This window comes from Scardinius erythrophthalmus (assembly GCF_964197995.2).
Source record: "Scardinius erythrophthalmus genome assembly, chromosome: 23".
Classification (NCBI taxonomy): Eukaryota; Metazoa; Chordata; class Actinopteri; order Cypriniformes; family Leuciscidae; genus Scardinius; species Scardinius erythrophthalmus.
Window position 1 is genome coordinate 11,241,854 of NC_138243.1, and position 14,097 is coordinate 11,255,950.

The 14,097-nt window shown below is 43.7% G+C and overlaps 1 protein-coding gene across 1 annotated transcript; it reads right to left on the minus strand.

The window, feature by feature from the left end:
- Positions 1-6,696: 6,696 nt before the first annotated feature.
- On the minus strand, positions 6,697-11,101 carry rab36 (RAB36, member RAS oncogene family). The gene is made up of 11 exons (XM_081354080.1): positions 10,734-11,101; positions 10,222-10,308; positions 9,610-9,701; positions 8,737-8,811; positions 8,549-8,650; positions 8,387-8,451; positions 8,248-8,299; positions 8,082-8,163; positions 7,405-7,495; positions 7,179-7,295; positions 6,697-7,088 (listed from the first exon to the last, which is right to left on the minus strand). The coding sequence occupies exons 2-11, from the start codon at positions 10,273-10,275 to the stop codon at positions 7,033-7,035; spliced, it is 786 nt and encodes a 261-aa protein (XP_081210206.1). The 5' UTR covers positions 10,276-10,308; positions 10,734-11,101; the 3' UTR covers positions 6,697-7,032.
- Between the last annotated feature and the right edge of the window lie 2,996 nt (positions 11,102-14,097).

The following is a 14,097-nucleotide window of genomic DNA, read 5'->3' on the forward strand; positions in this document are numbered from 1 at the left end:
GGCATGTGAGTGGCCACAGGCCAGCTGGCCGGTGCGCCTGATACCACTGCTGTCGGGGGAAGCCCAGAAGGCTGCTCAACAACTGCCCGTCCAGAACCTCCTGGTGTACGCCGATCTACGACGAGCTATTCTCCAAAGGGTCGGCCTCAACCCTGAACAACATCGACAGCGCTTCCGCTCACTGGAATTGGCGGAAGCGGGCCGACCCTTTGTCCTGGCACAGCAGCTCCGGGACTCGTGCCGCAAATGGCTGTTGGCCGGAGGAAGCGACGCCGAGGACATTATCAACAAGGTGGTACTGGAGCAGTTCATTTCCCGGCTGCCAAGGAGGACTGCCCAGTGGGTCCAGTGCCACCGACCGGCGTCGCTGGATCTGGCCATCCAACTGGCGGAGGACCAGATGGCGGCGTGCTCCGGGGTCGGCGAACCCCTGCCATCAATCTCTCTCTCTCCCTCTCCCCCTGTCCCTCTCTCTACCCCTCCCCCTAAACCTGTTCCTTTCCCCAGGACCCGTATCAGTGGCCCGCCACGGGCCTACCCGAGATGGAGGGCTGGAGCGGAGCTTCCAGCCGGGCCGCGGGGCCCCGTCAGGGGGCCGGGGTCCCAGGAGGGACTCGATGGCGCTGCTGCATTCTCCCCACGCCAATCACTGGACCCACTTTCTGCCACTAGGGCGGCGGGAAAACCTGGGCCGGTCTGTTGGCGTTGCGGGGATCCGGGCCATTTCGTGGATAGGTGCCCGGTTATGGAGGTGGGGACGATGGTCCGGATCCCGGACGTCCCGCAGACCGCCCCTGATCAAGCCGGGTTGTACCAGATACCTGTGAGTATTAAGGGGGGTACCTATCAGGCATTGGTGGATTCTGGTTGTAACCAGACCTCTATCCATCAAAGCCTGATACAATCTGGGGCATTGGATACGGGCCGCATGGTTAAGGTGAGGTGTGTGCACGGGGATATAGTGGAATACCCGTTAAGAGCCATCACTATTAAATTCAAGGGACAAAATCATTGTGTGGAGGTGGCAGTTAGTCCGCGCCTCCGACATCCGTTAATTCTGGGGACAAATTGGCCAGGTTTCGCACAATTATTGGGGTATTTGACAACGGATGTCTCTGGGGAAAAGAGAGGGCGGGGAAGGGGAGCTAGCACTCAGGTGGGAGAGGCTGTACCTGGACCTAGCGGGTCTGTTTCAGAGGATGCGAGCGGCGTGGAGAGGTTAAACCTCTCCAACCGCGATGACTTTCCTCTGGAACAGTCGCAAGATGAGACGCTCAAACATGCATTTGAACAGGTCCGTTCCATCGATGGGCAGCCCCTCCAACCTGATCGCGCGCTCTCCTATCCTTATTTTGCCATAATTAAGGACAGGTTGTATCGAGTGACCCAAGACACTCAGACAAAGGAAGATACAACCCAATTGTTAGTACCACGGAGCCGTCGGGAAATGCTTTTCCAGACGGCGCATTGTAATCCGATGGCTGGGCATTTAGGAATGACTTCCACACTAAATCGTCTAATGACCCGATTCTTTTGGCCGGGCATTCACGAGAACGTGCGCAGATGGTGCGCGTCGTGTCGTGAATGTCAGTTGGTGAACCCACCGGCCGCCCCAAAAGCGCCTTTGCGCCCTTTACCTCTCATGCAGGTCCCCTTCGAGAGAATTGGTATGGACCTCATCGGGCCATTAGAACGAACCGCACGGGGACATCGCTTTGCGTTGGTCATAGTGGACTACGCAACGCGATATCCCGAAGCAGTGGCGCTCCGCACCATTTCCGCTAAAAGTGTGGCGGACGCATTGTTTCGTTTAATCTCCCGCGTGGGAATCCCGAAAGAGATTCTCACGGATCAGGGCACCGCGTTTATGTCTCGCACGTTAAGCGAATTGTACGAATTATTGGGCATTAAATCGGTACGAACCAGTGTCTATCACCCACAAACGGACGGGCTGGTCGAACGGTTTAATCGCACGTTGAAGACAATGATTCGTAAATTCGTACAAGAGGACGCGAAAAATTGGGACAGATGGCTAGAACCCCTCTTATTTGCTGTGCGCGAGGTCCCGCAAGCCTCCACGGGGTTTTCCCCATTCGAGCTTCTTTACGGACGTCAGCCTCGCGGGGTTTTAGACGTCCTGAAAGAAACTTGGGAGGACGGACGCTCGGATAGCAAAAATGAAATTCAGTATGTCGTGGACCTGAGAGCAAAACTCCATACACTGGGGCGGCTCTCTATGGAGAATTTGCTCCAGGCTCAGGACAGGCAAAGCCGGCTATATAACAGGGGAACTAAGCTTAGAGAATTCACACAGGGAGATAAAGTGCTCGTGTTACTACCAACTTCCAGCTCTAAATTATTAGCTAAGTGGCAAGGACCCTTTGAGGTCACACAGCGAATAGGCGATCTCAATTATGAAGTAATACGAACGGACAGAGGCGATTCACGACAGATCTATCACCTCAATCTCCTGAAAAAGTGGAGTGAGGAGGAGTCAGTGTTGCTTGCAACGGCAGTGAGTGGGGAGGAAGATCTCGGGCCAGAGGCGATCGTAAAAGGGAAATCTCTCGCCCTGGCCCCCGGAGGAGATCACCTCTCGCCCTCGCAGCTCGCTGACATTGCAAAGATACAATCTGAGTTTGCAGATGTGTTTTCGCCCCTGCCCGGTCGTACTAATCTGATTCAGCACCACATTGAGACGGAGCCGGGCGTGGTAGTTCGCGGCCGGCCATACAGGTTGCCTGAACACAAAAAAAAAGTGGTTCAGACCGAATTAGAGGCAATGCTGGAGTTGGGGGTAATCGAGGAGTCTTACAGTGACTGGGCGAGCCCGATAGTTTTAGTTCCTAAAACGGACGGCTCGGTGCGGTTCTGTGTAGACTATCGCAGGGTGAACGCAGTGTCGAAATTCGACGCATATCCAATGCCGCGGATTGACGAGTTGCTTGATCGGTTGGGCTCGGCTCGTTTTTACTCGACATTGGACTTAACGAAAGGATATTGGCAGATCCCCTTATCTCCCATGTCCAAAGAAAAGACGGCTTTCACCACGCCGTTTGGATTACACCAATTTGTGACACTTCCTTTCGGGCTGTTCGGGGCTCCGGCTACGTTTCAGCGCCTTATGGATAAGGTTCTGCGGCCCCACACTGCATATGCCGCTGCTTACTTGGATGATATTATCATCTACAGTAATGATTGGCAGCGGCATATGGAGCATGTGAGGGCCGTTCTTAGGGCGCTGAGACAGGCGGGGCTGACGGCCAACCCGAAGAAGTGTGCAGTTGGGCGGTTGGAAGTAAGGTATCTGGGTTTCCACTTAGGTCATGGGCAGGTGCGTCCTCAAATTGATAAGACCGCAGCAATTGCAACCTGTCCGAGACCTAAGACCAAAAAGGAGGTGAGGCAGTTCCTGGGGCTGGCGGGATATTATAGAAGGTTTATTCCTGGTTATTCGGACCTCACCAGCCCGCTGACTGACCTCACTAAAAAGGAAGTGCCAGATACGGTCCAGTGGACGGAGCAGTGCCAACAGGTTTTGACCAAGGTTAAGGCTGCTCTGTGTGGCGGGCCGCTCTTACACTCCCCTAACTTTTCTCTCCCTTTTTTGTTGCAGACTGACGCGTCGGACAGGGGGCTGGGTGCTGTACTGTCCCAGGAGGTGGAGGGGGAGGATCGCCCGGTGCTGTACATTAGTCGCAAGCTCTCGAAGAGAGAGACTAAGTACAGCACCATCGAGAAGGAATGCTTGGCTATCAGGTGGGCGGTCCTCACCCTTCGCTACTACCTCCTGGGGCGGGAGTTCACCCTCTGTTCGGACCACGCTCCCCTGCAGTGGCTCCACCGCATGAAGGATACCAACGCGCGGATCACTCGTTGGTATCTCGCTTTACAGCCTTTTAAGTTCCAGGTGATCCACAGGCCGGGTGTACAGATGGCTGTGGCCGACTTCCTCTCCAGGAGGAGGGGGGGGGAGGCTGCAGGCCGGATGGCTCCCCGGCCTGAGTCGGGCGGTGGGGGTATGTGGCGAGGGGGGCGTGGTTCAGCGAGGTCTGCGACAGGAGAGAGAGCGGGGAGAGAAGCAGCGGTAAGTGGGTTAAATACGAAATGATTGACACCTGTGTCTCGTTGCAGTAATTGGCGTGGGGAGACTGCATTTAAGGAGAGCTCTCACAGCCATCGAGGAGAGAGAAGGGCTGAGCACTCGTGGGACACACTGGAAGCGGACTGAGACACTTGTGGACTGAGGAAACAGAACTGCTTGTTGCTGTAACATTATATTGAGTTTGTGAGCGCATGTGGCGCGATTGTTATGTACGAATTGAGTTTATTATTAAAGTACCCACGAGTCTCAGCCAGCCGACCCTGGTCTCCTTCCTTCTCATAAACAGATCTAAAGGGATTTATATTACAACACCTTAAATCACTCAACCACTAGACATTTTTTTCTCTTTATCAAGAATACCATTTCAAAGTGAAAATTTTACCATTTCAGAAGCTAAATGTGTAATTTTGAATTCTTTATTTGTAGAACTAGTGCAAAATGCCTGTGCAAAATCAGTTTTTGTGTGTGTTTTTAGTAATTGTTGGTTTGGTGTGTTTAAATGAACACGCCGACTTTTTGGGACTTTAGCTTATTCACCGTATCCCCCAGAGTGAGATAAGTCCATACATACCTTTTTCATCTCCGTGCGTGCCGTAACTCTGTCTGACGCACCCACCGCTAGCCTAGCTTAGCACAAAGACTGGAGGTAAACGGCTCCAGCTAGCATACTGCTCCCAATAAGAGACAAAATAACACCAACATTTTCCTGTTTACATGTTGTGATTTGTATAGTCACAGCATGTACAAATAAAGGTCACATGAGACACAACCATCTTCTAGCCATATACATACTGGGAACTATATTCTCAGAAGACGAAGCACTGCTACTTCTGCAGAGTGGTTTACTCCAATTCTGAGCGAACTCTCTGCTCCTCATCACGGGGCTTCTCGGGTGCTGCGAGCAAATCACTCCGCCCAAGTAGCAGTGCTTCGCCTTCTGAGAATATGTGACCATGTTATTTGTACACGCTGTGATTATACAAATCACAACATGTAAGTAGGAACAATGTTGGCGTTATTTTGTCACTTATTGGGAGCAGTCGGGTCAATGTTTTATTTTTTCATTTATTTTACAGAACGGACTGGTCGGACTCGGGGTCATTGAGCTTTTCTCCTTTCATCGTGCCCATTAACATTATACGTGCATAGTCCAGGCGTTTTAAGCCAAAATGGGGGTCGACCGTGAACAAATTGCAACAGAATCAAACTCAACTGATTTTGTATCCTCCATATGTCCCGAGTAAGGGAAAAAAAAGCCCCGAAGAATCCCATTAGGGGAAAGTTCCGAAAAAGACCCAAATATAGCCTATTCATACGCCTATTCATTATTTTTCTCACATGAATAGGGTAAAAAAATTAACCTTTAGATATCACCATGAAAATTACCGAGTTGATTACTTATATTAAGACAAACAACAAATGTATTACAAGTTTTTTTTTTATTGTTTGTTAACATGGTCAAACGGTGCATAATCTAATTACAGATGTGCTAATTTGCATAAATACCACAACAGATCTAAACATTGGGTACAGCCAGGTGAAAATGTCTTGTTGAATCTTGTTGACATATAACAGTAAAATACTTCATATTAAGGTCTGAATGGAACCCATTTAGGCTACCCATGAGCATTAATACATAGAGGCAGGAAGAAGTACTTTAAAACAGCCTCTCCATCTTGGCTTTTGGATCCCATAGCAACTACAAATGATGCCCGTGAAAGAGACTGAACGCATATGTTTAGTTGGTGAATAGCATAGGCTACTATTCCACAGTAGCGATAACATTAAGCGCACCAGAATGAAATATAATATTCAGAAGTAAACAGCATAGCTGACTTACAGATTCAGTTAACATCCATAGATGAATAAGCGTGACGATTCAGGGAGCAGTTCAAAGTGTCCGTGCAAAATCAGTTTTTGTGTGTTTTTAGTAATTGTTGGTTTGGTGTGTTTGAGTGCTCATTGTTACAATTACACAGCAAAAGTTCAGTGACATTTTTATTTGTGAATGGTAGAAAGCAAATACTGATACTGACATAATGACATACAATAAATGTGGAAAATTTAACTACACAATTCAGGGAGCAGGCTACACAGTGAACTCTGAGAAAACGCTACTTAAGCTCCACTGCTTTCTTCGACCCTCTCTGTCTCTGGTCCTGGGCTGTGCTCACTCAGTGTCAGTGTGAGAGGGGGAGTGGCCAGCGGCTAGAGCGGCAAAAGCCACTGTGTGCTTCTTTTACCGATATATATTTACCGATATCTTTTGCATTTCTAATCCAAACAACGTTGCACTGCACTTACTCGTGCCCGTTGCAAGACACCTGTCAAGCGGACTAACGGTTCGAGAGATATGCGAGTAACAGACACACACAGACTGACAGACAGAAAGACAGACGTTTCTGTAATTTATAGATAGATAATAAATCTACTATGCAGCCATCTGTTACACTTTATGATTATGCTTGTACATTGTCAAACTATGCTTCTTTACTGATAAACAGCATGTTTCCTTCTATTACTGCTGAACATGTAGGTTTCTCAAGCTCGGGTAATGTAAAGACAAATAATGATTAAAAAATGTATAAGCTGTGTTCCATTATAATGTATGTTTATTTAGTCTGCCAAAGGAAAATCAAAAAGTACAAAAGGTTGCAATATAACATACAATATAATTCTTTTAATGGCAGTTTATTGAGCAGTGTGAAATACTGACATTAATACTACAATATAAATCAAACTCATACTGGATATCTGTCCCTTATTTTTGTGTGTTCTGATAAGGTGGTCCCTCTCAAAGAGTACATTAGTGATGCACCAACTCAGAAGTTGGTTATGTCAGGGAGAAACACTTCTTTTTTAACCATGTTAAATATTTATTCTGTTCTGTAATACAAATCGGTTCTTTATCCTCTTGAACCATCCGATCAACAACAGGACTTCTTCTTCGGCTTTTCTTGTGCATCTTCCAGTGCTGTATCATCTGAAATAACAAAGCCACATCATCTTACACCTCACAACATTTACATTTGTGAACATCTCTGTTTTATGATTTTAGAGCGCAATCTCTTACTGAGAATATTTCCATCTCCAATCTGAGCGGTGCTGGGTTCTGTCTCCATGTCCTTCAGAATGGCATCTTCAAAGGCCAGAGCTGCCACGCGAAAGAAAAACTCCTGGACGTTCTCCCCTTCAAATCAATAGTAGTAACAGTTACATGTTGTAACCGTCTTATAATCCTTATAATGGACATTGCAACTACTAGATACTGTACGTATTATTATTCTTTTAGAATGTACCTGTTTTTGAGGACACGGACCAGAACTCAGCGTTCATTTTTGCAGCAATGTTTATAGCATCCCTCTCTGTTCTCTCGCACTCTTCTGCAGACTTCACACAAAGACAGCAGGGAGTCTTTAAAGAGGACTTATTATGCCCTTTTTGTCTTGATTTTGTTTTTGTGGTCTAGTAGAATATGTTTACATACTGGAATGCATAACAACACATTCTTTTTCACGTATTTGTACTCTCTGCCCATTCTGTCAGTAATGCTATTTAGTTCCTCTATGAAGACCCTCCTTCTGAAAAGCACACTGTGCTCTGATTGGTCAGCTGGGTCAGCGTGTTGTGATTGGTCAACTGCTTCGAGCGTGTGTCACACCCCTTACCACAACCGTGAGTTTCAACGCACTACTAACGCAACTCAACTTATTTTACCTATGCCTTGGGTGGGAATTGTTTAAATGAGGAATATTGTGATGTGTTTATTTCTGGAAGTAAACTCAAGACTACAACTGAAATGTTTCACTTTGTGATTGTAACTTTTCAGACATTTTCATGTTCAAACAGCAACATTACACACTAAAGAAAGATGAAAATGTAAAAAAGCATAATAGGACTCCCTTTAGTAATAGCTTTTACATGTTGTATGTGTACATATGCAATTATGCATGCTTGTTTGTGTGGCTATTCTCACCAGGAGGTCTCTTTTTGTGCCAACCAAGAAAACAAAACAGGAGTTTGGTTCATTTTCTCTCAGTGCCTCCGATAGCCACTGTCTGAGAAACAAAAAATAAAAAAAAATAAAAAAACTGACACATTCCCAATCTCAAAAATAATTAAAAAAAAACTAAAATACTTACTGTGTGTTTTCCAAGGTCTTGATATCCGCCATGTCGAAGACAGTAACAATAACTTTTAAAGTAGAAACAGAAAAGATTATATTAGGGTTTAAACAGACTCGTATATGAAGAATTAAATGAGAATCTAGCTACATTTTACCTTGAGCTCCTCTGTAATATGCTGATGCAATGCATTTGAACTTTTCTTGGCCAGCAGTGTCCCATCTACAAATATTGGAATGGGCAAAAATGAATATAAAACACATTACATTTTCAAATGAACAGATGTGTTATTTAAATCGTTCAGAAAATAACTACTCACATTTGAAGAGAATAGGGCAGCCCAGATAGCTCAAATCTCTCGATCTCAAAGTCAACACCTATAGTAGCCTTGTAGTCTCTCTCAAACACATCTTTACAGAACCTATAATATACAAGAACATAATGGACCTTAATGTCTCTGAAAAATACAACATCATTTATCATTTAAAGTAAACCTGTACACTCTACCTGTTTATTAAGCACGTCTTTCCCACATTCAGATCTCCAACCACTACTACTTTTGACATTTTAAGCCTGTCAAACCTGAAAGATAATATTAAAACAAAGTATTATATTGTTTAAGTAATAAACAAAGATGGATAGATAGATAGATAGATAGATAGATAGATAGATAGATAGATAGATAGATAGATAGATAGATAGATAGATACTAGGGCTGCACGATTTGGGGAAAATGTCATATTGCGATAATTGAGGTCAATATTGCGATATAATAAACAAATGGTTTCATGAGTCAACTTGCTTGGTTCTCAAGGAAAATGCACACACAGATTAGTGATTAACTTTAGCGACAGATATAATTAGTGGCTACTGTGTACTGTCCCTTTAAGACCAGCCGCTACTGACAGAGCCGCGGATCTCACACCCGCCTCATTCTCTCAAGAGAAGAGTCACAACTCTTCACGTTCATCATAAAGCTACTCTTATGTTATGAAGATACTCGACAAAAAGACATTTTGGCATAATTGTGTGTGTGTTATTGTTCGTTCAAGCTCGAAAGAGCTGTATTCTGGCATGCTGTTTTGTGCGCACGCACGATATTAGCGCGAGTCTTTCTGTGTGTCACTGTCAGGACATTAACAGGCAGGGCGTTCTTTTTTGTCTTATTGCGCATGAATGGTTTAAAAGCATTTGCATGAATAAGAGCGGGATCATGTAACACTAGCCAAAGGATGCCAAAAATGAACAGATGCTGCGTTAATTGTGTTAACAGCGCTAATTTGTTTATTTAATATAAAATCGCAGCATTTTGCGTCATATAATCGCATAGGCTTGACATCGCGATTGCGATATGATTAATCGTGCAGCACTAATAGATACCCTTGCAGGAGGGCCGTCCGGTCTTGGCAAGCCATCTTGGCTTTTGGATCCCAGTCATCCTTCATCTGTAGGCAGGCTTCTGGATTATAACTCTACAGAATAATAATAGGACAGAACTAATTAATGCCGGCACACTCTTTTGGTCATAATCAACATCAAATACCTGATATTTTTGGTCATTTAGTGTGTAAGAACAGTAGTTTTGTCCAGTCTGTTGAAACCGTGTCTGTTTCATTACTTTGCATTTTGGTATCATTCACAATAAGGGAATGTGCATTAAGAAAGTAAATAGGTAACATTTGCCCTTAATATGACCCCACTACTGAGAAAAGTAGTACACAACGCAGCTGTGGGAAGCTTTTTTATTTCAGCAGAATTAGCTGCAGTCCTGTGATCCTGACAGATTCATCTGCAGTGAGGCCCCTTTATGGAAGTCACATTTTCTCAATATACTAATCTGATGTGCTCGCTACAGCTTACAAAAGTTTTGCTTGCTGGATTTCCCTGAGTATGACTTGCAGTATGAATCAGACTAGATGATTTAATCCTGAATGATCTCTTCAATTAAAGTACTGGCAAATATTTAACATAATGTAGCTTTAGACAGTGTACCTTTGGAAATGTAGATATGATCCTGTCTCTGCTGACAGGAGGGCAGAAAGGCATTGTCTTGTCAGCACGTTGTCTTGGGAAACTCGCCTGTGAAAGACACACATTGTCAGCACAATCAGATCAGAGTCAGACCTACTGTATGTGTTTACTCTGTATATTTACATCAACTTGAATGACTTATCATAGCATACTTCATACAATAAGTAGGCTACATACTAGATATTGTATTATATCAAGCAGAGTCATTACTTTAATAACTGTAATACACTGCAGATGTGCAGAAATGCTGTAATGTCTTTTAGCGTAGTTCTTTACCTAATACAGAGGACTGTGGTTTTGGCCTTTATGGTAAATCAGTTAAACACTAAAGAATGGGAGAGAATGGGCAACACAGCATAGCCCTATATCGGCATTGCCTATAAAAATATCATTTAAATAAACTGCTAATCTCGTTTTAGCGCATTGAGACCTGCTAAAAAGGTACAAAAATGAACAGTTTGTCGTGTACTCACGAATATTCCTGCAGCACAGTCTAATTCCTGCCGAATGTCCACTGACTCTCCGCATCAAATCCTCAAGTCGTCGCCATGGCAACCACGAGCCGGAACCTGCTGTCTGTCACGTGATGCAGGAGGTTTTTTTTTTTTTTGTAACGTGGTGCAGCAGAAGATGTCGCGCGATAGCAATAAGCGCTAAACCAGGAAATATTAGGCTTGTTTGAGATGCGCCTTGCCTCGCCTGAAATGTATGCGAGAGTAGGCGGCTGCAGTGAGAGGAGGAGTGAAAAAAGCGCAGGCAAGACGGACAGTTCTCTATTCTCGCAGTGGATCTGACACCTGCGAGGTTAAAGATGGAAATAGCGGGATTCACGCTCGTGCACAGTGTTGCTAATAAACTGGATGTAATTTAAGTTATGCTGCTTTTATATGAAAATAAATAAAATGAACAAGACACCCAAAGTAGCCTACTTGTTATTTAATTCCATTCCAAATACATGTTCAGCAATATTTTTTTCTTTAATACAGATATAGGCCTATGTGTTTTTGTTTTTATTTTATTTTATTTTATAAAACATTAAATTGCATAACCAAAAGAGATCGCACTGTCAGATAGTTTGGGAATATTCACACATATACACATAAAACATGATAAGAGTTTTAAAATCAAACATTTTAAAAGAGAACAATACATCATGGTTGTTTAAACCAATGAACATTAAGCTGTGTCGTCAGTAAGTCGTTTCCCATCATGCTTTTGATCAGCGCAGTCGGTGGAGAGCAACTGCGCGCGACTGCAGAATCCGACACGTGCGCCTTGCGGTCGCGAGAGTTTTTTGACATACGTCAGCATGACATCAGAGCAAGGCGGACCGTCACCGCACTCGGACACATTTCTAACCCACCGGTGATCGATTCTGCGCAGATTTTGCTCATCTCAAACAAGCCTATTCAATAGAGGCACTTGGATAAAAAACAAAACAAAAAAACTATTTGCATATATGGCAACTCAAGTTAACCCACCCATTTCATTTTAGGAAATCAACTAAAATGCATTTAAACACGCTAACAACAACAACAACCATTATTATTATTATTAATAATAATAATAAAACACAACAGTTTGTGTGTGGGCGTGCCAGGATAGTTCATCCAAAAAATGTATTCTGTAATTATTTATTTATCCTCAATCTCTTTCTTCTGTTGAACATAAAGGAAGATATTTAGAAGAATATGTTTGTAACAAACAGCTGCTGTTCCCCATTGACTTCCATAGTATTATACTATTAAACAGGGTTGCCAACTCTCACGCATCTGGCGTGACACTCACGCTTTCAGCATCAATCTCACGCGCTCACGCACACGCAAGAAATGTCACGCCAAAATCCATGTTTCTCCCCTCTCAATCCGTTAAATTCCTGTTGATGACTAGACCACAGAAAATTTCAAAAGTTCAGAGCATAGGTTCGGAGTCGCTTGAAAGTTTGGATGACACTCAAGGTAAGCAGATAACAAAATGGTGTGCCTTGCAGGCTTGCACTACAGACGCAGCCTCCTGTGTGCCGTAGGCCTACAGACTTCAACTATAGTTGCAAACGTTGTCTGACGTGCGTTATGTGGGCTAGCTTTTTGCTCAATAAAAATAGGTTCATGGAAATTACGTTTTGGCAAATTGGGCAAGTGGTATTTTAAAATTCCCCAAATTATCAAAGGTTGCCCATATTGTGTTGAGCCTGCCACAGTCAAATGCGGATGCTGAGCGAACCTTTTCAGTTATTGGCCTAGACTGACACCAGGAACAGACTGTCACTTGATGATGGCACCCTGTGAGTGATGGGAAGTTCGGATCATTTTACTGACTCGCTTGTTCTACCTCGTTCCTTAAAATGAACAAATCTTTTTTCGAGTCATTTCGTTCATTTAAGGGGCTTTAAATGTTATACTTTTAACAGCCAAATTCCGCGAACACATCCACCTACGCAATCTTTATCATGTTCTGAATTAAGAAATCATTTTAATGCAGTCAAAAATAATTTACAGGGAACATAAATAATTATATAATAATTAAATTATTTTACCTTCCGAGTCTTTCGTTCATTTGTCACGTGACAGACGCAATGAACGTTCATGAACGGATTGAACCCTGCTTCAGATATGAGCCTCCTGCAGAGGTAGTGAAGCAGGCCAACTCTGCCACTGTGGCACAACAGGCCTAATGTGTGAAACTTGTGTTGTGGTTTTCTGGGGAGGTGGAGTAACTATTATGTGTCCCTTTTGTTTTGAGATTTCTTATTGTTTTACATGTTTGTTATTTAATCACCTCTATCTTATTTTTTTTATAGTGCAATCAATAAATTAATGGTACATTTTGAAAACGCGTTTCCATTCTATTAGTTTTTTCCTTTTTTCCCATAAATCAGGGTTTATACTAAGTAAACAAGGACTGACATTTTTCAAATTAGGGTTTGGGTTGCCAAAAAAATTCTCCGCGCGTGCGCACTCTTACGTTTTACAGTCCCAAAGTTGGCAACCCTGCAGAAGTCATCGCAGAATTAATCTGAAATGTAAAAAACTTACATACAATTGCTTTAACCTGTATATTTCTAAATATGTGTTCCTTAATGTTAACTAAAAAATCATGCGCGTGAACGGTTTTTTATCTCAAATGTCTGCTTCGATCCTCTGCTCAAATAATTGTTTATCGCCTTAAAGGTGCTGTATGTAGTTTTTAGCGGCCTCTAGCGGTGATGTTTCAGATTGCAACCAATAAGTTTACAAGCGCGTGCTCTTACGCGTGCTCGAATTTATGAGCGAGCACTGTGGGTACCGGCCAGACTGAGACACAACCGGACGTAACACACAAAGCAACCCACAACATGCTGGAAACTCAGGTAAACTCCCACTGCAACGTTACAATAATAGGCTACTTTTATCAGCTTGACGTTGAACTAATGCTCCATGCTCGTACCATGATAAGTATGGAACCCTATCAACCGTGCCGAATTTTGTCACTGCAAGCACCACTTCACATTTTCTTCAGGAAATGTACATTCTAGATTTGTAGATAAGGTTTCTCCATTATTCAAATGCCCTGCCGATGTTGATCCGTGTTTTTTACCCGAAGTTAATCCGATTCACGTCTGGCCTTACGAGCTTCAGCAGAAAAAAAAACTTGTTGTTTTGTTTTTTATCAATATGTGGAGTTTGTGTTGGAGTCTGTGTTTTGCTGGGAGCAGGTCGTTTCTTAGTGTTATTATCAGACATGTCATAAGTTGCATAAGTCATAAGTCCATGTCATAAGTTGCAGTGTCGTCGCTGTTGAGTGCAAAGTCAGTAGGCTAGACGAGGCGAGAGGCTCGGGAGCGCGCATGCAGGTGAC